Source organism: Euleptes europaea, chromosome 16 (genome assembly GCF_029931775.1).
Source record: "Euleptes europaea isolate rEulEur1 chromosome 16, rEulEur1.hap1, whole genome shotgun sequence".
In the NCBI taxonomy this organism is placed as follows: domain Eukaryota; kingdom Metazoa; phylum Chordata; class Lepidosauria; order Squamata; family Sphaerodactylidae; genus Euleptes; species Euleptes europaea.
In genome coordinates, this window is record NC_079327.1 from 12,780,852 (window position 1) to 12,802,996 (window position 22,145).

The following is a 22,145-nucleotide window of genomic DNA, read 5'->3' on the forward strand; positions in this document are numbered from 1 at the left end:
AGGCTTCGGCCTGCAACTACGGATAAACTGCGAACGGAGTATATTTCAAAATGGAAAACCAGCTTCATGTTTCCCCCCCCAGACGTGCCAATTTTTTCTTTTAAAAAATTGCAAAAAATGCACTGAGATATGAGAAGCAGTTAATTAACAGGAACACTCATTTTATATAGCAAAAAAAAAAGTCCATGCAATTTTCATCTTGGTCAATAAATAGGCACTTCAATAAATTGTAAATTTACAACAGCTATATGAACGCCAGGCATCATCTGAACGCACGGTTCTATTACAATGGGTGGTAGATGGCAACTACTTAGAACCCTATGCCAACGTGGATTATAACAAATCCAGCGAGTATTTTGTTTCTCAATTATTCATACAAAATTTAATCCTGATTAAGTATCCTTGGGCAGGAATTCATGGGTAGTTGACGACTGAAACTTACATTTATTTGAAATGCTTCTGTTAATTTAATCTGTGTCTATGGCTTAATTATGACTGAATCCTCAATGTAAGAGTAATGAATTATATCGGGATTAAAATTCTAGCACCGCATCGCACATTCCATTTCCCCACTTTGGGAGAGGCAAGCCTGCTGTTTTCATAACCTTAATGCTATTTTTTTTAAAAAAAATCCTGAATCGTTAGTCCACCGCCCATATGCTCTTTTAACATTTATCAGACATGTGGAATGCCAAAAGCGGTAGGATCTCAAGCTGAAAGTTGAATGACATCCAAATCTCAAGGCAAGAAAGTACTTTTTTAAAAGTACACATGCATGCACGAATAACGAGAGCTCCATTTTGCTGTAAACATTTTACATTGGTTTCCTATAAAATATTAGGTTTTCAAGTTCCTTTATAACTTATGCCTAAATTGCACTTTGTTTCAAATGTAAGCGAAAAATACAACAACTTTAAACTGTTCTATGTTTGAGCTTTGTGATTACTGAAATTTTGGATCTCGCTCAATTTTTTTTTATTAAAAAATGAGGCGGTTTTGGAGTGAAAAATAATTGTGGCTAAGAACTTGTTCTGCTTCTCTGTTGTCCTCGTCCAAGATAAAAGACGACTTATTTGCTAGTTGCTCGTTTTCACAAAATTAATCTCTACTTGTTCCAGTCCAACAACGAACCGAATACCTGGTTCCTCCAGGATTTACTGAACAGAGCTCCCCCCGCCCCGCTTTCAAGTCTTTATTGCACCTTTGCCATTAAGTTTTCCCGAAGCATTTCAGAAGTGGTGCCGACTTTTATGTCCAGATGCTACGGTGAGTGGCAAGGTCACTGATGAGAGCGAGGACACTTCCCAATACAGACTGTGGGAAACAAAAAGCCGGTACAGGAGGACCATGGAGAACAACTGGCAGAGGATAACGCCAATGGTAATAATCTAAAAGACACAAGTAGAGAACAGCAGTTACAAAAATGAGTTAATCGCAGAACAACAAAATATTCACTGTACAACACATAGGCAGTTTATTGGATGTAGTCAGGAGTGGTTCCAGAATACCCGAGCGCAAGTCCAGAAGTTCAGCTTGAATTACCAGGAGAGTTATGTTGCAAGGTGTCTGAGCATTTCCATTCAATGTACCTCTAATGTGTCAGTGGCGGTTTATGCTTGGTAATTAGCAGCACGTTCCAGGCTGAAGTGCCCCGCATATTGTTGATTTCTTCACGCTGAACCATCATTCCAGCCGTCACACCGAAGCCGGCGCATACCTGCTTCGCATTTCTTAAGGACCCCTTTAACTGACCTTTTGTATTTGCTCCGCCCCCGCATCGAAGCATTCACTAAAGGACCCATGACAAATCACAGCCGAGGCTTAGCTATGCAAACGACCATTGCTAATGGCTATGCAAACGAAGGAATGAAGGAGCAGGCGAGTGTGTGTGGGGGGGTGGAATTTGTTTGACTTTCTCCTCTTGCATTGAACCATGAAGTCATTTTAAAGGGCAGATTTAAAAAAGCAGCTTTGATGGAGCATCAAAATCGACCCTGCATAAATGGCCATTGTGTATTACAATTCCAATTGCTTCAGAACTGTAACCTTTTAAGTTTCAAGAATCCCTTTGGATCCCGACACTCCCAGATCTACCACGGGCATAGGGTCACCGCTTGGGGTTGGTGGTGCACCAGAAAGCTTCTGCATTGTGGCTCAAAACCAACAAAACCACCAGATGTGTCATTCCTCTTAGGAGAAAATGCTGGCAGCGTCCACACCTTCTGACTTGGCCACCACCAACGAAACACCGCTTGTGAGGTTTGGAAAGGCTTTGGAGGCAGTGTGTGGGAAGGAGGCTAGAGGCGCAAATACCAGAGTGTCTTTGGGATTCAATCTTTGCCCGCTGGGAGTAGCCCAACTTTAGTCCAAATGGGGGAAAAAACCCTGGCACAACATGGTGGTTGGTGCTGGCAGCGATTGATAATCCACTGGTAGAGCAAGGAAATGCCTAGGCACTACTGACACTATGCCTATACATTTACCACCATGCTAGAGTCCATTTCTGCAGAGGCTTTTCCAGGAAAATGTGCTATTGGAATAGTGCAGCTACTCAAACATTTGTGTGTGTTAAGTGCCGTCAAGTCACCCACGACCCTATGAATGAATGTCCTCCAAAAAGTCCTATCTTCAACAGCCTCGCTCAGGTCTTGCAAATTTTTGCAAACATTGGGGGGGGGGGGAATAAGTCTCATCTTAGGAAAGTTGCATTTCTGAAAATGCTGATATATGTTTCTCAACATGAACATTATTCCCCCGCCCCCCGAAACCCCCACAAGAATCACTTTGGAAAAAAAAGTGCTGCATGGATAAGAGTCTATTATAGTCAGTCTGAGCGTATCTATGGGGGGAATTAAGAGTTGTAGTGTATCAGTACAGGTCCCGTTGGAATAAAAATGTCCCAAGCATTTGTACTGTGACACCATGCAGGGCAGAAAGATTGTTTTGCATGGATATAACGGGAGACTCAAAATCCCAACCAAGCTGTTACATTCAGATGCCAATATGCAACACAATGCCAACAGATGTCGAGGCCTTTGTACGGCACAAAAGCTTCTGTTTGCCGCTTTAAACTTTGAGAGACTTTCTCTTTCTTGGCTTCTTTGGCAGGGTGGGTTCTACATGATAATGCCGATACCGCACACGCCTTTTCACCACATTTCACCCACCAGTAAGTAATTTACATAGCCTGAAACAAACTGCTTCACAGTGGTGGAAGTTCTGCAGGCAGCTGTGAGCCTTTAAGCAGATGTTACCTGCCTTGAGCTGGCCGAAGTCAGGGGGGATGGGCTATCAATCACAACATAAATAAATAAATGAAAGTATAACCTTTGGCCCTGGATGTTGAGTTTTTTCTCTCTCTTGACCTTTGGGTACTTTAATTTCATCAAAAAGAACACACAGCTGGTCTCACTGAGGGTCCATGCCCACAGCACTGTATATAAGAAGGGTGCGCTGTACTGAGCGCAAGAATCTTAGCGCTAACCCCCTCTTGCACAGTTACCAGGACCTGATCGTAGTCCCAGCGCAGGTGTAGCCACAATCACTGGTTCTGCTCCACCAGGGCTCCCCTCTGGGTCTTAGCTTAGCTCGGCTGTCCCACGTAAAGAGGTTCAGGGCAGGAAAAGCACGACTGATATGGACAAAGCCACCATTAGCCCCCAACACAAGAAGAAACGGCTATCACATAAGAACATAAGAAAGGCCATGCTGGATCAGCCCAAGGCTCATCAAGTCCTGGAGTCTATTCACACAGTGGCCAACCAGGTGCCTCTACAAACAAGACGACTGCAGCAGCATTATCCTGCCGGGGTTCCACTGCACCTAATATAATAGGCATGCTCCTCAGATCCTGGAGAGAATAGATGTGCATCATAACTAGTATACATTCTGACTAGTAGCCATGGATAGCCCTCTCCTCCATGAACATGTCCACTCCCCCTCTTAAAGCCTTCCAAGTTGGCAGCCATCCCCACATCCTGGGGCAGGGAGTTCCACAATTTAACTATGCGTTGCGTGAAGAAATGCTTCCTTTGATCTGTTTTGAATCTCTCTCCCTCCAGCTTCAGCATATGACTCCACGTTCTAGTATTATGAGAGAGAGAGAAACGCTTCTCCTTGTCCACTCTCTCCAAACCATGCATAATTTTATAGACCTCTATCAGGTCTCCCCTTAGCTGCCTTCTTTCCAAGCTAAACAGCGGCCCTGTTTCTACAGTATCCACACAACATAACCCCAAAGATTTCTCAGTAGCATTCTGTGTTTTTGTTTTGCGTACAAGAAACCATAGAGGGCGCTCGGGGTGTTTCAATGGCTCTGTCCTCCTTACTGCGTGCTCCTGATGGTACTTTACCCCCTGCTCCATAGCCCCTTAGGACGGGGCCTTTAACAGCCCTGTTTCAGAGCCACACAGTTTGGGACCTGCAATTATTCAGGAACAGCACTTAACTGGCTGAAGAAACCATTCTGCGGTAACCTAATAGACTGCATGCAGAGGAAGAATAATCTACTGCGCCGAGTCTCCTTCCCGAGAACGGGGGGGGGGGGGGAGTACGCAGCCACCAATGGAACTACAATTTGCTAATTAATGCAGCTATAAGGAATAAAAAGTACTTTCTCCAGATGGCCTGGGAAGCAAAGTAATGTGAATGTGTTTCTTTATGTTCGCAGGGGCATTAACTGTCCTCCCTAATTTTCTGCACAATCATACTCGTGTGCAGTCCGCTCACCACAGGGAGCGCGAGAGCGCGGTGGAGTGATACAGCCGCTCACCTGAGAACAGCAGTGGGTTTTATCTGACTACGGCAGGCTCTGTGCGCTAGCCCGCTAGTACCCAGCTAGGTAAAGGAGCAAGAAAGCCACATAAATCCACCCCTGTGCACCTCTCGTTACCAAGGAAAACATTGAGAGGATCTCAATATTCACCTGCTCCACTCTGAGGCGCAGCTTCCTGGCTCCCGGTTTACCATTTACAAAGATTTTTAAAGAATCAGCCTAGAACATTTGTCTTTGGGATAGAAGAACAGGAGTTGGTTTTTATACGCCAACATTCTCTACCACTTAAGGAAGAATCAAACCGGCTTACAATCACCTTCCCCTCCCCACAACAGAAGCCCTGTGAGGTAGGTGGGGCTGAGAGAATGTGACTAGCCCAAGGTCACAAAGCTGGCTTCATGTGTGGGAGTGGGGAAACAAATCCAGTTCACCAGATTAGCCTCTGCCGTTCATGTGGAGGAGTGGGGAATCAAACCCTGTTCTCCAGATCAGAGTCCACCACTCCAAATGACTGCTCTTTACCACTACACCACGCTGGCTCTGCATAAGGGATACTGCCTTAGCACACCTCTCTCCCCTGTTCCAAACGATATAGAAAGCCACCCGCTTTCCTAACAGCGCTGGTGAGAGGCGTTCACTCAAGAAAGATTTTGAAGTGTATTCATAAATACTGATGGTGCACAAGTATTTCTTTAATTGAGATCCAATTCTTAAAAGCATCTTGACTATGCTGTACATACCCACCTTCTCTCTCTGGTAGTCTCTAAACATTAGAGATATGGATACCAGACATGGATGGCACAAGAACCACAGAACACAGCCCTGAAAGAGAAGAATTGGTGTCTGTTATTGACTTTCATCGGTCACTACTCAAAAGTCACCTGACCATTAATTGGTCAGATTACATTTTTTACACTTTTATTTCATGAGTTAAAAATCCAGCATTCTGTAACTATATCAAAATCTGTAACTATATCAAAATCCAGCATTCTGTAACTATGTATATATCAAGTCATACTCTATATCAAGTCTATATCAAGTTGCTGGAGAGGCTTTGGAAACTGGCCTGGAGAGGCTTTGGAAACTGACTAGCATCAGCTCCACCCCCAGAGATGCCCCAGGAACGCCACCCCCCTCGTTGGCACCGCATGTCTCTTCCGAAATTTATGTCCTGGAGAGACTGCGCTGCTGGGGAAGCGGCGTGCAGATCCGCGGCACCCAGGCGCCGACGGAACTGTCCTCGCCCCCAGCGTTAAGTGCCTCTTATCACGGAATAAGAGGCACTTACACTGGCGGCGGGGTCACGCCGCCTCCTAAGCTTTTTCGGCCCTCCACCTCAGGAATGGGCTCTTATTTTCCTCCCAGATTACTCATTCAGTAGGACTACACAAGAATATATCCTACGTGGTATGTCAGGTTTCGCCAGAGCAGAGTTCAGAATGTGTTTGTTTCAGCTGGCTGTTATGACAGAAGCTGACACAGCAAAATGGCCTAAAATGAAGTAAAAATCCACAGCAGAGTACAGCATAAAATGGTTCTACCACCTTACAACGAACGAAGGTCACAGTCCTAAATACACTTACTAGGGAGTAAGTCCCACAGAACTCAATGAGTTTTCCTTTTGAGTATACATGCTTAGGATTGTGCTGAAAGTACACAATTATCCAGATTTCCCCCCACATTTTTAAAAATTAAATTTCAATATTACCAACGGTGAAAACATAAGCTTGGTTCCTATACCTTCCCTCTGTGAGCACTTCTCCCTGGGTGGTGTGGAGGCAGCCCTCCACCGCAGGGTGTATTCCTCTTGCACTAGGACTCTGAGACTCCTTGCAAACCATTGGTCCCGTGCAAGAGGAAATGCCTAGTGCCAGAGGAAGTGAGCTCGGTAGGGGACGCCCACCTCTGCAGCACCCAGAGAGAAGGGAACGGGGAGCAAAAGTATAAGATCCAAGCCACAGAATTTCTACAGTGATCTTGTTTTTTGTTAAACACATCTACTGGAGAGCCAGCGCGGGGTAGTGGTTAAGAGCGGCGGACTCTAATCTGGAGAACCAGGTTTGATGCTCCACTCCTACACATGAGCGGTGACTGATCTGGTGAACCGGGTTTGCTTCCCCACTCCTATACAGGAAGCCTGCTGGGTGATCTTGGGCTAGTTACAGCTCTCTCCAAACTCTTTCAGCCCCACCTACCTCACAGGGTGTGTCTATTGTGGGGAGAGGAAGGGGATTGTAAGCTGCTTTGATTCTCCTTAAAAGGTAGAGAAAGTCGGCATATAAAAACCAACTCTTCTGCACGCAAACACACACACACTATCTATAATGTTCTTTTTTACATAACCAAATGTTAACATGTGCTTCTCAAATGCAGAATAGTTATACAATTTAACATTTAATCCCAATTTTTGAGGAATGGTTGCCAACATTTATGAAAGGCAGGCTTTAATTGCCTCCCGTCTCTCAGACTTACGAATTCAGTCAATTTGGAAAGTTTAAATATTTGCCAGACCTTATTCATCCACAATTAGGTGTTCAGATTCTTGATACTCTGCCAGCAATTAGCAATAAAGATCTTAAGCTGCCATTAAAAGACCATGAATCATATTATTATGATCAGATCGTATTACTTCTCCTAGAAGACCTTGGATCTTGTAATGTCTTCTAATGAGTTATAGGATTGGTTTGTCTGCCAAAACCTCTCCATAAATGGACAAGACCACCACACACGTCCGGTTGATACACTCCTTTAGTCACTGGCAGAAGAATCTATTAGCACATTAAAAAAAAGAACAACAAAACTAACAATTCTTCACACAACACATAGTTAGATTGTGGAACTCCCTGCCCCAGGATGTGGCGATGGCTGCCAACATGGAAGGCTTTAAGAGGGGAGTGGACATGTTCATGGAGGAGAGGGCTATTCATGGCTACTAGTCAAAATGAATAATAGTCATTATGCATACCTATTCTCTCCAGGATCAGGGGAGCATGCCTATTCTATGATGTGCTGTGGAACACAGGCAGGATGGTGCTGTTGAAGTCGTCTTGTTTGTGGGCTTCCTAGAGGCACCTGGTTGGCCACTGTGTGAACAGACTGCTGGACTTGATGGACCTTGGTCTGATCCAGCAGGGCCTTTCTTATGTTCTTAGTATCTTCCATTGTTTCTTCGCCACAAACTAAATACGCTACTAGGGGTGCTATGATACCACCTGTCTTAACATAGTGGAAGGACATTATCGGAAAAAGTTTAACTCTGTAAAACCTTCCCTTAGTGCAAATCTAGATGCGTATTATTAGGTAAACGATTTTCCATCCCACAGTTAAATGTGGCCATTGTTTAACAAGGAGGAGGTTTTAACATGCCAATTAAGAAAGATCACGCTGAATAAAGACCTCTCCCATCCTCATCTTAAAATTCCAGTTTAACAGCTGACACTTCATAAACTAGAACAACAATCAGCAATGTGGTGGCCGTTGAGATGTTTCCTGGGGCCTACTTTCTTATTTCTGAAAACACCTCTTCCTGAAAGTAAAGCTCTGACTCTGGCTTTCCTCAGCCTCTTCAAAGCAGCAGGTACTTCAGGAGAATCCAGGAGATATCACCTTCAGGTCTGAAGGGAACATCCATTTGTAAACAGAGAGGATGCTTGGTTTGAAGCTTCCCAACATTTTGTCATCCCTGTCCCCGCCATGGCAGCCATTTTCCGCTTAGCCCTGCTTACCATGGCAGCCATTTTGTGGCGGAGCCCAGTACCCATTCTCAAAGTTCTACAAGGACCCATAGGCACAATAAGGTCAGGGACATCTGTCCTAGAAAATGACCTAGAGAAGGCCACATACAGGGAGCCAACAAGAAAGGGATAAGTGCTGGTATGGGAAGCACCAAGCAAAAAGACACAGCACCAGGCTCAAATTACTCTATCTAATATCAAAATGCACAATACATATAGTCAAGCTATATAGAAGGAGCAACCAACTGGGACCTGTGCACAAGCTCACAGTGAGTCAGCAGGCAGCCAGACTAAGGACCAGAGGTTCAAAGTGGGTAACGATGCACAATGTTCAGGATGCGTGGAAGAAACCGGAACGTGCGGTCTAGTTTTCTGTCACGTTTCGCGTCTGGCTTCATCAGCCACTATTTGTATCATACATTTTCTTGTATCAATTCCTATTTTGAAGAAGCATTTTCTTGTAAAGACCAGAGAGGGTTCCTATCTCGAGATCAAGTGTGTGGGAAGAGTCTTGAGCTACCTAACTACAAAATGTCCACAAAGATAAATCCTTAGAAGCCAGTGGTCTGTCATATGCAGCTCTGACCCAATAATCACAGAAATCAGCGTATACTCATCTCCATTCGAGTTCATAATACAAACTCAACGGGTACCAAGATTCCCACATAAGACACATACCTTTGTAAAGGTGATATAGAACTCCCTTTTAAGCGTGCTTCTCTCCGTTCGGATGATCTGGTAAAGTCCGCAGCCTAGTGACAAAGCCAGGCAAATTCTCAAGCCAATGAGAAGTCCGCCTGCTACGCTCTGGTGTGAGTGATAGCTATGGTGATTAGTGTCTTCAAACTGCTCCCAGATTAACAAAAAACACTGCAAAATAACACACATATAATAAAGATTGTGCCCAAATGGAACTTTATCCAGTACATTTGTTTATATCCTATACATATACACACACACACACATGCAAACACACGCATACATGAAATAACAAGTACACATGAACACATGAAGCTGCCTTCTACTCAATCAGACCCTTGGTCCATCAAAGTCAGTATTGTCTACTCAGACCAGCAGAGGCTCTCCAGGGTCTCAGTCAGAGGTCTTTCACATCACCTACCTGCCTAGTGCCTTTAACTGGAGATGCTGGGGATTGAACCTGGGACCTTCTGCATGCTCTACAACTGAGCTACGGCCCCTCCCCAGTATGATGGTCACACACATTTGACCTGAAAGGGGGGGGGGGAGAACCAGGAGTGACAGAATCCATAAAACCCACTCAGGCACCCTTAAATATAGGGAAGCCATCTTGGAATGGATACCTTGTTACCTGGTCAGGGGTCTTTACCCCATGTGGTAGGTCAGCCACAACATGCAGGACTGCATTACTACTCTCACCTATAAAACTCTCCTAGACATCTGATTGAGAGATGCTGAATGCTTATTACCTCTCGTGGCAACCTGCTACCACAACAGTGAGGTGCAATGGTTAGTGTTGGGACTAGGATCTGGGGGACCCGAGTTCAAATCCCCATTCTGTCACAAACCATTGCTGGGTGACCTTGAGGCGGTCACTCCCCCTCAATCTCACCTACCTCATAGGGTTCTTTTCCCCAAGGCTAACATGGGAAGGAGAGAAGAGTTGGTTTTTATATGCAGACTTTCTCTACCACTTACAGTGCATTCTTAAGGAGAGTTAATCCAGTCTAAGCCCAATCCCCTTCCCCTCCCCACAACAGATACCCTGTGAGGTAGGTGGGGCTGAGAGAGTTCTAAGGGAACTGTGACTAGCCCAAGGTCACCCAGCTGGCTTCATCTAGAGGAGTGGGGAAACCAACCCATTCTCCAGATTAGCCTCCACCACTCATGTGGAGGTGTGGGGAATCAAACCCGGTTCGCCAGATTAGAGTCCACCGCTCCAAACCACCGTTCTTAATCTCTACACCATGCTGGCTAAGGAAGTCCAGGATTGCTATGGAGAGGCAGGCAACGGCAAACCACTGCTGTAAGTCTCACCTTGAAAACCCTACGGGATTGCTAGAAGTGGGCTGCAACTTGAAAGCGCTTTCCCACCAGCATCTGTATATTGCACATGGGAAACGGAGAGAATAGTGGTTTCCAATGGCAAAGGAACACTACTAGCTTATAAAATGGGAGTGGAAATTACTTTTGCCCCTGATGACTGCTTGTGTGCTTGTTTGATGGTATCTGCAGTTCCAGTAGATGGAGATGAGGAGAGAGGAGCTTTGCTGCAGAGCTAGGATTGCTCCTGACTAATGTAGGGCTAACAACACCCTCATGAAATCAAACTGAATATTGTTTCAAGAAGCCAGGAGAGCCAAACAGTCAACTGACCATATCTGACCAGTCCACTGACCAACCCTACAGTGACTACAAACTTTGAAAATATTAACCATTGACAAGGGTGAAATTCTGTTCAGGACGGGCATGTTTAGTGTCTGTTCCGCAGAATCCAATGAAAAGGAATTAGAAGATGCATCTCTGGCTCTTTGAAACGTTTTCAGGGAGTAAGAACAAATCCTCAGACGGGCTACAGTGTTGTGTCTAGAGCCTTTCACATCATAAGAACACAACACAAGGACATAAGAAAGGCCATGCTGGATCAGACCAAGGTCCATCAGGTCCAGCAATCAGTTCACACAGTGGACAACCAGGTGCCTCTAGGAAGCCCACAAACAAGACGGCTGCAGCAGCACCATCCTGCCTGTGTTCCACAGCACATCATAGAATAGGCATGCTCCCCTGATCCTGGAGAGAATAGGTGTGCATCAATGCCGGTATCCATTTTGACTAGTAGGAATGGATACCCCTCTCCTCCATGAACATGTCCACTCCCCTCTTAAAGCCTTCCAAGTTGGCAGCCATCGCCACATCCTGGGACAGGGAGTTCCACCATTTAACTATGCTAGATGCTTCTAGGAAGCCCACAAACAAGATGACTGCAGCAGCATTCTCCTGCCTGAGTTCCACAGCACCTCATATAATAGGCATGCTCCTCTGATCCTGGAGAGAATAGGTAGGCATCATAACTAGTATATCTACAGCAGCACCATCAGTAACTTCAGAAAACGCTACATTCCAGTCAGTCTTCTGCTGCAATGATACGTCAGCATTCATTCATTTTGCTTGGCCTCCCAAGTTAGCGCTTCTTTACTTAACAATGCAATGACCGACCTGGGCAGCAACCACTACTGCAGCGATGGCGGTGGACGTCGGAGTGGAATCCCACTGGAGAGGCTTGCTCTGAGATTTCTTCATTCTGCCGATGGTCCATCCCATGCACAAACTCAGGAGCAGGTACAACATCTGCATCTGAGAGATTATGTCGCACACTAAAGGGGGGGGGGAAAGAAGAGCATTAGCGTAAGTATATTAATTACAGGCACAAGCAAAACAGCAACGCAAAATAGCTAATGGAGGGCTTTAATTCTGAGAAGAATAGGTTTTTATACCCTGCTTTTCTCTACCTTTAAGGAAGACTCAAACCGGCTTACAATCACCGTCCTTTCCCCTCCCCACAACAGACACCTTGTGAGTAGGGTTGCCAAAATCCAGGCGGTGGCTGGTGATCTCCTCCTATTACAACTGATCTCCAGCTGATAGAAATCAGTTCCCCCGGAGAAAATGGCCGATTTGTCAATTGGACTCTATGGCATTGAAGTCCCTCCCCTCTCCAAATCCTGCCCTCCTCAGCCTCCACCCCAAAATTTCCAGGTGTTTCCCAACCTGGAGCTGGCAATCCTACTTGTGAGGTAGGTGGGGCTGAGAGAGCTCTAAGAGAACTGTGACTAGCCCAAGGTCACCCAGCAGGTTTCATGTTGAGGAGTGGGGGAAACCCACCCAGTTCACCAGATTAGAATCGCCCTCATGTGGAGGAGTGGGGAATCGAACCTGGTTCTCCAGATAAGCATCCATCATCAATACACTGACTATCTGTTTTGTAGCCCCTCTTCCCTTTGGATTGCGTGGGCTCCCTCTGTCCAGTACAGGTCAGTATGCTTCCACAAGCCATCTTTAAAAAGACGATACCTGTGCTCTAGTATTATTATATTATTAGAACATATTATAATACATATCAGCGACCCACAAACCCCCATCTCTAATGCCTATATATTTATAATAACTTCAAATGAAGCAACAGCAACACTAAAATGTACTCACGCTCTGCTAGGCTTCCCATGAAAGGTGCTCCGACTCCATTTTTAGCATAACTAACAAAAAACAAACAAACAAAAACCTGTAAACTCACGAGACCACACTCTAAACTGCTCGGTTAAAAAAATCATATTCAAACATTTTGTTTATCATACAATTTAATTACAATTCAAGGTAATTTCTCAAAATATATGTGTGTGTATTAATATATACTATACAGGTTGCATATCCCTTATCCGGACTGCTTGGGACCAGAAGTGGTCCATATTTCGGATCTTTCAGTATGTTGGAATATTTTGGAAGTTTTGCATATACATAAAGAGATATTTTGGGGATGGGACCCAAGTCTAAACACGAAATTCATTTATGTTTTATACATACTTTATACATGTAGCTTGAATGTAATTTTAAACAATATTTTAAATAATTTTTGCACATTGAACCATCAACGGCACTGCTGAGGGCCCATGAATAAGGCCTGCACACCGGCTCAAAACATCCGGTTTTCGGATCAGTCTGGATTATCGGGTGTCTGGATAAGGGATGCTCAACCTGGACAAATCAATGTAAATAAAGTTTGCAACAGATTTAAGAATAAAACGGATCAAAGTAAGCTGAGATTGTTTGGACTATGTTAAGGATCTGATAAGATAAACGTAAAAGTAACAGTGTATACATTCTGGTCACTTCCATGATCGTTATTTAGCCTGGCTACTGGAAGCATTTTTGGACTGCTTCCCCATGGCATTGCGGTGCTTTCGTTTTCCTCATCTTTTCTATGATCTGTCTTCAACTTGCTTTGCTGCAATATTTTGAGACAGATGGCAGCACCGCTTGAGTGACTGCTGTGTGGTCAGTCAAGTCCGGATTTTCACAGTCCCGCCCAGAATGGCATGCCTTTCCCTTCCCCAGTTCCCACAAAGATCTTTTCCCTCCACCACTACAGGTGGGGGGGGGGAGGGGGGGGAGGAATTTTCAAGTTTTAAAATTGATAATTAACATAGCAAGATGTAACAGTAGGAGAGGGGCTGTGGTTCAGGGGTAGAGCATCTGCTTGGCATGCAGAAAGTCCCAGGTTCAATCCCCGGCATCTCCAGTTAACAGGACCAGGCAAGAAGGTGATGTGAAAGACCTTTCTACCTGAGACCCTGGAGAGCCATGGAGAGGGGTCTTAGCTCAGTAGTAGAGCATCCGCTTGGCATGCAGAAGGCCCCAGGTTCAATCCCCAGCATCGCCAGTTAAAGGGACTAGGCAAGTAGATGTGAAGACCCTCTGCCTGAGACCCTGAAGAGCCGCTGCTGACTTTGATGGACCGAAAGTCTGATTCAGCATAAGGCAGCTTCACGTGTTCATGTGTGAGAGAACACTGAGGTTCATAAATGAATCTCTTATCAAGATTCAGAACTTAGTCACTTATTTCTGGGCAATTTATCACTAGGGACAACAGCACAGACAGGAATCCTGGCCCTAAATACAGAAGTTAAAAAACTGAGAGGGGGGAAAAAGCACTAGATATACTGCACACACATCCAAAACAAGCATTGAAAACACACACATCTCTACAGACATCTGGAACCCTGATCACCAGCGCAGTCCTGGTATGGCTGTCAAACTTGTTTAACACCCGAAGGGGGCAGTTTCCTTAAGTCACGCCTCTGCTGGTGCAGTATAAGAGTAACTGCGGGAATTGTACACGAGGGACTGTGGGTTCAAAGCCTGATCTCACCAGCACACCATGGTGGAGCAGCATCCCATACCTTTAGGAGACGGCCCACGGCTCAATGGTATAGCATGCACATTAAGGACAGAAGGTTACCGGTTCAATCCTTAGCACAGCTAACTGAGCCATAAGAACGTTAAGAACATAAGAACATAAGAAAAGCCCTGCTGGATCAGACCAAGGCCCATCAAGTATAGCAGTCTGTTCACACAGTGGGCAACCAGGGGCCTCCAGGTAGCCCACAAACAAGACGACTGCAGCAGCACCATCCTGCCTGGGTTCCACAGCACCCAATATAATGGGCATGCTCCTCTGATCCTGAAGAGAATAGGTATGCATCATGATTACTAGTATCCATTTTGACTAGTAGCCATGGATACCCCTTTCCTCCATGAACATCTCCACTCCCCTCTTAAAGCCTTCCAAGTTGGCAGCCATCAGCACATCCTGGGGCAGGGAATTCCATAAGTTAACTATGTGTTGCGTGAAGAAATACTTCCTTTTATCGGTTTTAAATCTCTCACCCTCCAGTTTCAGCTGATGACCCCACGTTTTGGTATCAGAGAGGGAGAAAACCAGGTGCCAGGGCTGGGAAAGACCTTGGCTTGACTTCTGGGAGAGGCAGCCCAGGGCCAGGTGGCCCAATGGCCAGATTCAGGATGGACCCTTTGTATTTGCCGATGCTTCTGGACTCCCAAGGTTTGAAAGCTTACCGCGAAAAATGCAAGTAGTTGGCAAAAGCTGATGCAGCCTGCAACAGCAACACGGTGGAGAGGACCTTCAGCACCGTATGCATCGGGCCCTTTTTGTTTATCGTTTGCCACAGCGACTGCGCATAGATGCATGCGGCGACAAAGTATGCCAGGACCAGCAGGAAGAAGAACTCGTGCAGGCCTGCGGGGACAAGAACCCTTTCAGCAAATCGCAGCATGTGATATTATTGAAGAGAGGAAGCAAAATGTGGGCCGGGTAAGCAAACTTTAAGCTGGATTTTTGCTTGCATCACACTGACCGAAGTTGGGAGAAGTTCTTATCTCCCCGAGAGCCTTTCTGACACACTTTTCCACATGACAACTGAAACAGGTAGGCAGCATAGGCAGGTCTTTAAAGTTGCGTCAGCAAGCTAGAATGAAGGTGATAAAGGTATTGGGTTGGATCTGGATGGAATTTTCAACTAACAGGAATTTTCCACTAAAGAGCATGGTAGTTTCCACCAATTCTTCCTTCCTGCGGCAGACCCCCAATTCGCCTCTTATGCAGTTGCCGAGGTCCTCCTGTCCCCCAGAGCAGCATTTTGGGGAGATCAGTGGGCAGCAGTTGGAGGGGAGGCAGAATGTCCTGCTCCACTGACTGAAGTGCCTGGCACAAGGAGAAAATTTAGTCTGGATCCAACCCATTGTCAACTAATGTTAGTTGTCCAATTATAAAATGTCGCTGCTTAATAGTACAGGAACTCCTGAACTGATTTGCTAATTCTTCTGGTATGGAAAGCCTTTCTCCAATAGACAAGGTGTCTTCCACTGGCGGAAGGCTCCTGGTGACAGAGGAAGGCTCAGTTTGGTTTTTATATGCCAACTTTCTCTACCACTTAAGGAAGACTCAAACCAGCTTACAATCACCTTCCTTTCCCCTCTCCACAACAGACACCCTGTGAGGTGGGTGGAGCTGAGAGAGCTCTAAGCGAACTGTGACTAGCCCAAGGTCACCCAGCTGGCTTCATGTGGAGGAGTGGGGAAACCAACCCGGTTGACCAGATTAGAGTCTGCCGCTCATGCGGAGGAGTGGGGAACCAAACCCGGTTCTCCAGATTAGAGCCCACCGCTCCTAGCCACTGCTCTTAACTAGGGCTGTTGATTCGGTTCGGTCCAAACTGAAAAACCGCCGAATTTCCCACGATTCGGCGGTTTTTCGGTTCGGACGAACCGAACTAAAAAAGGGGGGGAAACCGGGGAGCCGAATTCGCTGAGTTCGGGGTGTTCCCGAATAAATTCGGCGAATTCGGCCCCTTTAAAAAGATCTGCGCCTTCCAGCCGGGAGGCACAAATCTCTTTAAAGGCCCCCCGGGGGGGGTGGCAAGACCCTCTGCGCTGTCTGCGCAGACAGCGCAAAGGGGCTTGTTTAAAGGCCCCCCCACACGCCTTCAGGGAATCCCCCTGAAGGCGCGCGGGGGGCTGAATTTTCCCCCGAACTCCGGATCCCCCCGAATTTCCGGGGATCCGAAGCGGGGGAATTCGGACTTCGGCACGGCCCGAATAAAAATGGGCCGAATTTTGCCGAAGCCGAACTATACCGATTTTTTTTTCAACAGCCCTACTCTTAACCACTACACCACATTGGCTCTCACACCAAGCTGGAACTAGAGGAATGAATTCATTGGATCCAACCCAGTTACATGTTTACAGTTTGAGGACACTGAGGTCTCTTCAAACGCTGTAGGGGACATGCAACAAATGCCTTTTTCATATTGTGCAAAATAGACTTTATTTTTGTCTTACAGTTGCAGAGAAGGTACTGTGGCAAATTCTGAAGATAGTTTCAGAGGGTAGTGGTTTTGGTCTCGAAAGCTCATACCCTAAAACGATTGTTGGTCTTTAAGGACTTGAATCTAAAATTTGGAGAGGCTCTAGAAACTGGAATTTGTGCTGCATCATCTGACCACCAGGTGTCACTGTTACAATATTTGAAGAGACGTGGTTTAGCCTATGCAGCACCTAAATGCAGGATGCAACTTTGGATTTTGAAGGAGTTACCCTATTAACTAATGTTGTGCATCTGTGGCACATGAACTAAAATAGTAGATGACAATGAATTCTGAGATTAAGAATAAAATCTAGTTTTCATCTTCAAGAAAGATGTTTCAAAGGACGGCCAACTTGCCAAATTCATGCTTGTCACAAACAAAATACAACACCTGACTGCAGCCTTACTCGTTCAGTTATGGCTGGAATAAGGGTGGTAAAGGTTTTGTCAATTAATATTAATGTTAAAATTGAACAACTTAATGATTTGAGATAGGTATCGGGATCTTTCAAGGTACCATAACCAAAACAAACCGTATATATAAATATATAAAAGGAAATGTCTCTTAAAAAAAAAAAAAAAACAATTGCCCAAACGAAATTAAACAGATATTTCACACCAAAGGAGGCAAGATAGTAATGGACAAAAAGCTTCCCTGATCTATGAGGGTGAACCAGTGATCGCTAAACGAACGCAGCTTCCAAGGTGCTCCCTTCTCCATGTACAAAGGGTGAGATGACAGTACAAGTAAGTACAGTTTAGTTTTCTTTCCACAGAAAAAAACATTTTATAAACAATTCATTAGTTTTCTACTTTCCCGCATTCAACCACAACGTCAAGAAAAAACATCTTACCGGATTCCCCTGCACTAAAGTGATCTAACGGATTCCCTTCTGCATCTGGGTTTAGTATTACTATTTCAAGCTGAACATCCTCCGAATCAGAGTACTCATAATTCTCCGCACAGGTAAACTTGTCGACATAAAACACGTACCACGTGTCTGGATAGGGAATCTGGGACACCGTCAGATTTTGTTCTGTGCTGTTCATGTTCACTTAAAAGAGAAACAGACCAAGATCAGCAATTCAAAAAGCTGCTTATTCATCTACCTAGAAACCCTTATACTTTATATAGCGCTTATGAAACTCTTGGGGCTTATTAGAATAACTTCTACCTTGATGGGTTTCCATAAGTATTTCCCCACAGAAGGCTTAATGCTTATATCAGACACAAAGCGTGCTCGGACAATACCTTGCTTCCAGAATTGAACCGAGGGGAATAAATCTGGAAGAGGTGTTGGATGCAGTATTTTGTTCCTGGGGAAATGGGACTTCTCTCCCACAAACAGTGCAACTGTGTCCCATGGAAACTGCAATGTGGAATGCGATTGTGCAAATGGCACAAGCACCCATCAGGTAGGGTGTGGAACGTGACTAGTTCTGTGCAATAGAGCTCCTCCTGCTCCCATCTGGTCAATTTAGATTCTTTAAGAATCATTTAAAATATTCTCTGGAGACTTTAAAAAAATAGTAGAACTCACTCACTATCTATGGGTTCTTGAGATGACTTACAATAACAACAATAAAACACTAAATGTAAGCTTCATTGCTGTAAAGCCCCTGCACAGATGTTTAGATAGCCGGACCGTCGAGCTAAAGGGATGGATCCTGGAGAGGCATTCTGCTTGTGGAGGCACTGGTCTCTGGTGGAAGAAGTGTTCCCCTGGCACAAGACGTCTGACACCTAGGGAAGACTCCTCCTACCAGAGGAGCCCACCTCCACTAGTGGAACGGATATCCAGGATCCAGCCAAGACTCTCCCTGATCCAAGTGATCCTCTTCCTTCTGCCTACAATATGCAGATAATTGATCACACATGAGCAAACATGAAGCTCCTTTATACTGAATCAGATGCTTGTTCCATCAAGGTCAGTACTGTCAACCCAGACTAGTGGCAGCTCTCGAGTGTCTCAAGCTGGAGTCCCTCATATCATCTACTTTCTGATCCCTTTAAATGGAGATGCCAGGGATTGATCCTGGGACCTTCTGCATGCCAAGCCGATACTCTACCACTGAGCCATGGCCTCTCTTCCATTGCCAATGGAAGATCACTTCTGACCACAATCGCTTTGTTACATCATCTAGGAAATACGCGGATGCCACGCGGGTGTCAAAAGACAATGCGGGGGTGTCCTATGGACGAAGGAAGTTGAGGTTCTAAGTCTGCATGCTGATCTATTTGTGCAGTTAAGTGAGACACACATCCCAAACTCACTTATCAATGGAGCCTTGGACAGTTTTTCTGTACAGCTGTAACCCGGGGGGCTTTCTTGCAGCTTCTGCCATTCTTGAGCTTGAAACAGATGAAGCCTGGCTTCCTTTCCAATAGCCGTGGCTACATTGTGGATTCTGACATACAGAAGAGCACAATCACCTTGATATTTAAAAAGAAGTCACATGCTATTACACAGATAAGACAGAAATAGAGGAGATACATTACCTACATAGCTGTTAATGCTGGCAAAGAGTCTCTTAATGTAAATGGCTGCCAAATCTTCAACGTTCCAGTGATAACCTACCTACTCTTACGATTGATACTGTTTTATATACAACTTCAAGAAAATAGAGAATATTCTGGAGCAAAGAAAGGTTTGATACATTTCTAAAAGTTGCCAGATATTCTATTCTCATGGGAATACCTGATCTGTATGGAAGATCTGACCCACAAGAACATTTAACATCACATAGGGGGCTATCCTTGTGACTCTCTGCTCACTACTAAATCAGGATACCCAGGAGCAGTCGTGTCTGAGCACGCGCTAAAATAAATAGAGATAGGACTATTACTTTTTTTTTAAAAAAAGAGTCCCTGCTGCTCTTGTATCTATCATAAAGAAAACTTTAAGAAAGCCCTTGGAAAGCCCTCAAATCCAGGATCTCCCTACTACACTGTGTTGCTGTTTTCAATTCTTTGTGAGCCACCTTGAACCATTTTTAGGAGAAAGGTGGGATAGAAGAGTGTTAAACAAACAAACAGAACACTGTAACATGGGTGTCAGATATCTCTTCTTTTAGACCAGTGATCTTCAACCCGTGAGTCGGGGTCCTCACGTGGTTCCCTATACACCCCCTTTTTCTATTTGGAAAGAACCACTGTGAGTGGGGCATGCACAGACAGCAACCTGTGGCTCTCTCTGTGCGCACCCACTGCGATAAGCAGCAATATGTTATGGCCAGTTCAGTGAGCACCTGGAGAAGATTCCTCCAAGAACTAGTCCTCCTTGGCTTGATGCTCCTTCGCTTGACTAGTTCTCCTTGGCTTGGGATACTTCTCTGGGGTAGGCTAGCGCTTCCAGACCCCAGCCCTCTGGGTTTGCCAGCCAAGGTACAGGACTCAATACCAGTGTGGTCATAACTCTGGCTCCCCTCTTTCTGTCACATGACTCTGATGTCACGTGACTTCTTGGCATACTCTTGCAGCTTTATCAAAGCCCCAGTAAACAGACAAGAATGTGACTGGTTTCAAAATGCCACCAGATTTATAGGCCTGTGGTTCTGCATGCCATGGTCCCAGCATTTTTCTTGTTATAACTTTTCTAGTGGAAGATAGATCATGATGGGTAGCTGTGCTAGACTGTCAATAGCAACAGAAAAGAGCAAGAGTCTGGCAGCACCTTAAAGACTAACAAAATTTCTTGCAGGGTAAAACCAGATCCAGTGAAAGGAGCAATTAGTCAACTCCCAGCTGTTTAGTACATAGGCAAAGTAGGGTTAACCTAAAGTCAGAGCTAGGAAAGTATCACTGAAAATTTTTTATTTATTTATTGCATTTCTACCCACCCTCCCCAACCCAAAGGTTGGGCTCAAAGCAGCTTACACGATCGAAAATATAATAAAACATTTTTAAAATACCATTTAAAATAGCCCAAACCAATCTAATAAATAGGACGACAATGCCCCTGATGGTGCTAAAAAAAAAAAAAAGCCATCTGCAGCTGGGCAGATGAATCTGACCACCCCCAAGATGGTATGAGTGGGGGTGGCGCTCAGCAGCGGGGGAGGGGGAAAGGATTAGGGAGACCAGTATTTATAACGAGAACAGTTGCAGGCCTCAACCATAAGCCTGGCGGAATAGCTCCGTCTTGCAGGCCCTGCGGAATTCCTGAAGATTAAAAGAAGATATATTATAAGCAGATCCGATTAGGAAAAAAATATAGCGGCATGGCGTAACAAATCAACACTTGCAAGACGTGGGATATGCTAAGTTAATAGCATTTATAAGAATTGAGAAAGGTCCTCGCTGAGATCCGGCAAGGAGCCAGCAGTGAATTTCCTGATGAATGCTAACTTCGCAATTTCCACCTTGGACTCTACCTTGGAAGTTCTGTTACCCTGCGGAACCCCCGAAGATTATAAGAAGATATATTATAAGCAGATCCAATTCGGAAATAAAATAAATAGTGGCACGGCATAACAAATCATCATTTGCAAGGCGTGGGGTATACTAAGTGAATAGCATTTATAAGAATCGAGAAAGGCCCTGGTTGAGACCCGGCAAGGAGGTAGCACTGAATTTCCTGATGAATGCTAATTCAGCAGTTTCCACCTTGGACTCTACCTTGGAAGTTCTGTTACCCTGCGGAACCCCCAAAGATTCTATTATAAGCAGATCCAATTAGGAAAAAAAAAATAGTGGCACGGCATAACAAATCACCATTTGCAAGGCGTGGGGTATACTAAGTGAGTAGCATTGACAAGCATTGAGAAAGGCCCTGGTTGAGGCCCGACAAGGAGATAGTGAATTTCCTGATGAATGCTAACTCAGCAGTTTCCCCCTTGGACTCTACCTTGGAAGCTCTGCTCTGCGTTAGGCTTTTAGATAATCAACAGGGAGCCCAGGAAGGTACTACAGGAAACCTGCTGCAACAGACTGTCACGGCTATTGGTAAGGAACGAGGGGAGCCCGCCTCACTCCCGAGTAAACCTGGGGTTTTTTGGGGTGGGGGAGAGACGGAACCCAGCCCCTTACCATGGAACTGGAACTGAGCCACCGCTTGCCCGGCCCGGGCGGCGGCGCTGGAGAAGCCCCCTCGGACGGTCTTGGCGCGGGCCCCGCGAGGCCAGGCGCTGCCCCACAGGGCCAGGCAGGCGACCCACAGCAGCCGCCCCATCCCTACCACGTCCACAGCTCCGCCGGACAGGAAGGGACGCAACGGGCCGC

At 45.4% G+C, this 22,145-nt stretch overlaps 1 protein-coding gene across 1 annotated transcript; it reads right to left on the reverse strand.

Annotated features, from left to right (window-relative positions):
- Positions 1 to 1,188: 1,188 nt before the first annotated feature.
- Positions 1,189 to 22,024, reverse strand: GPR180 (G protein-coupled receptor 180). The gene is made up of 9 exons (XM_056861816.1): positions 21,954 to 22,024; positions 19,200 to 19,333; positions 17,779 to 17,979; positions 15,118 to 15,298; positions 12,691 to 12,740; positions 11,704 to 11,861; positions 9,187 to 9,378; positions 5,519 to 5,596; positions 1,189 to 1,388 (listed from the first exon to the last, which is right to left on the reverse strand). Coding segments are annotated over exons 2-9 (1,020 nt in total). The 5' UTR covers positions 19,201 to 19,333; positions 21,954 to 22,024; the 3' UTR covers positions 1,189 to 1,229.
- Positions 22,025 to 22,145: the final 121 nt, after the last annotated feature.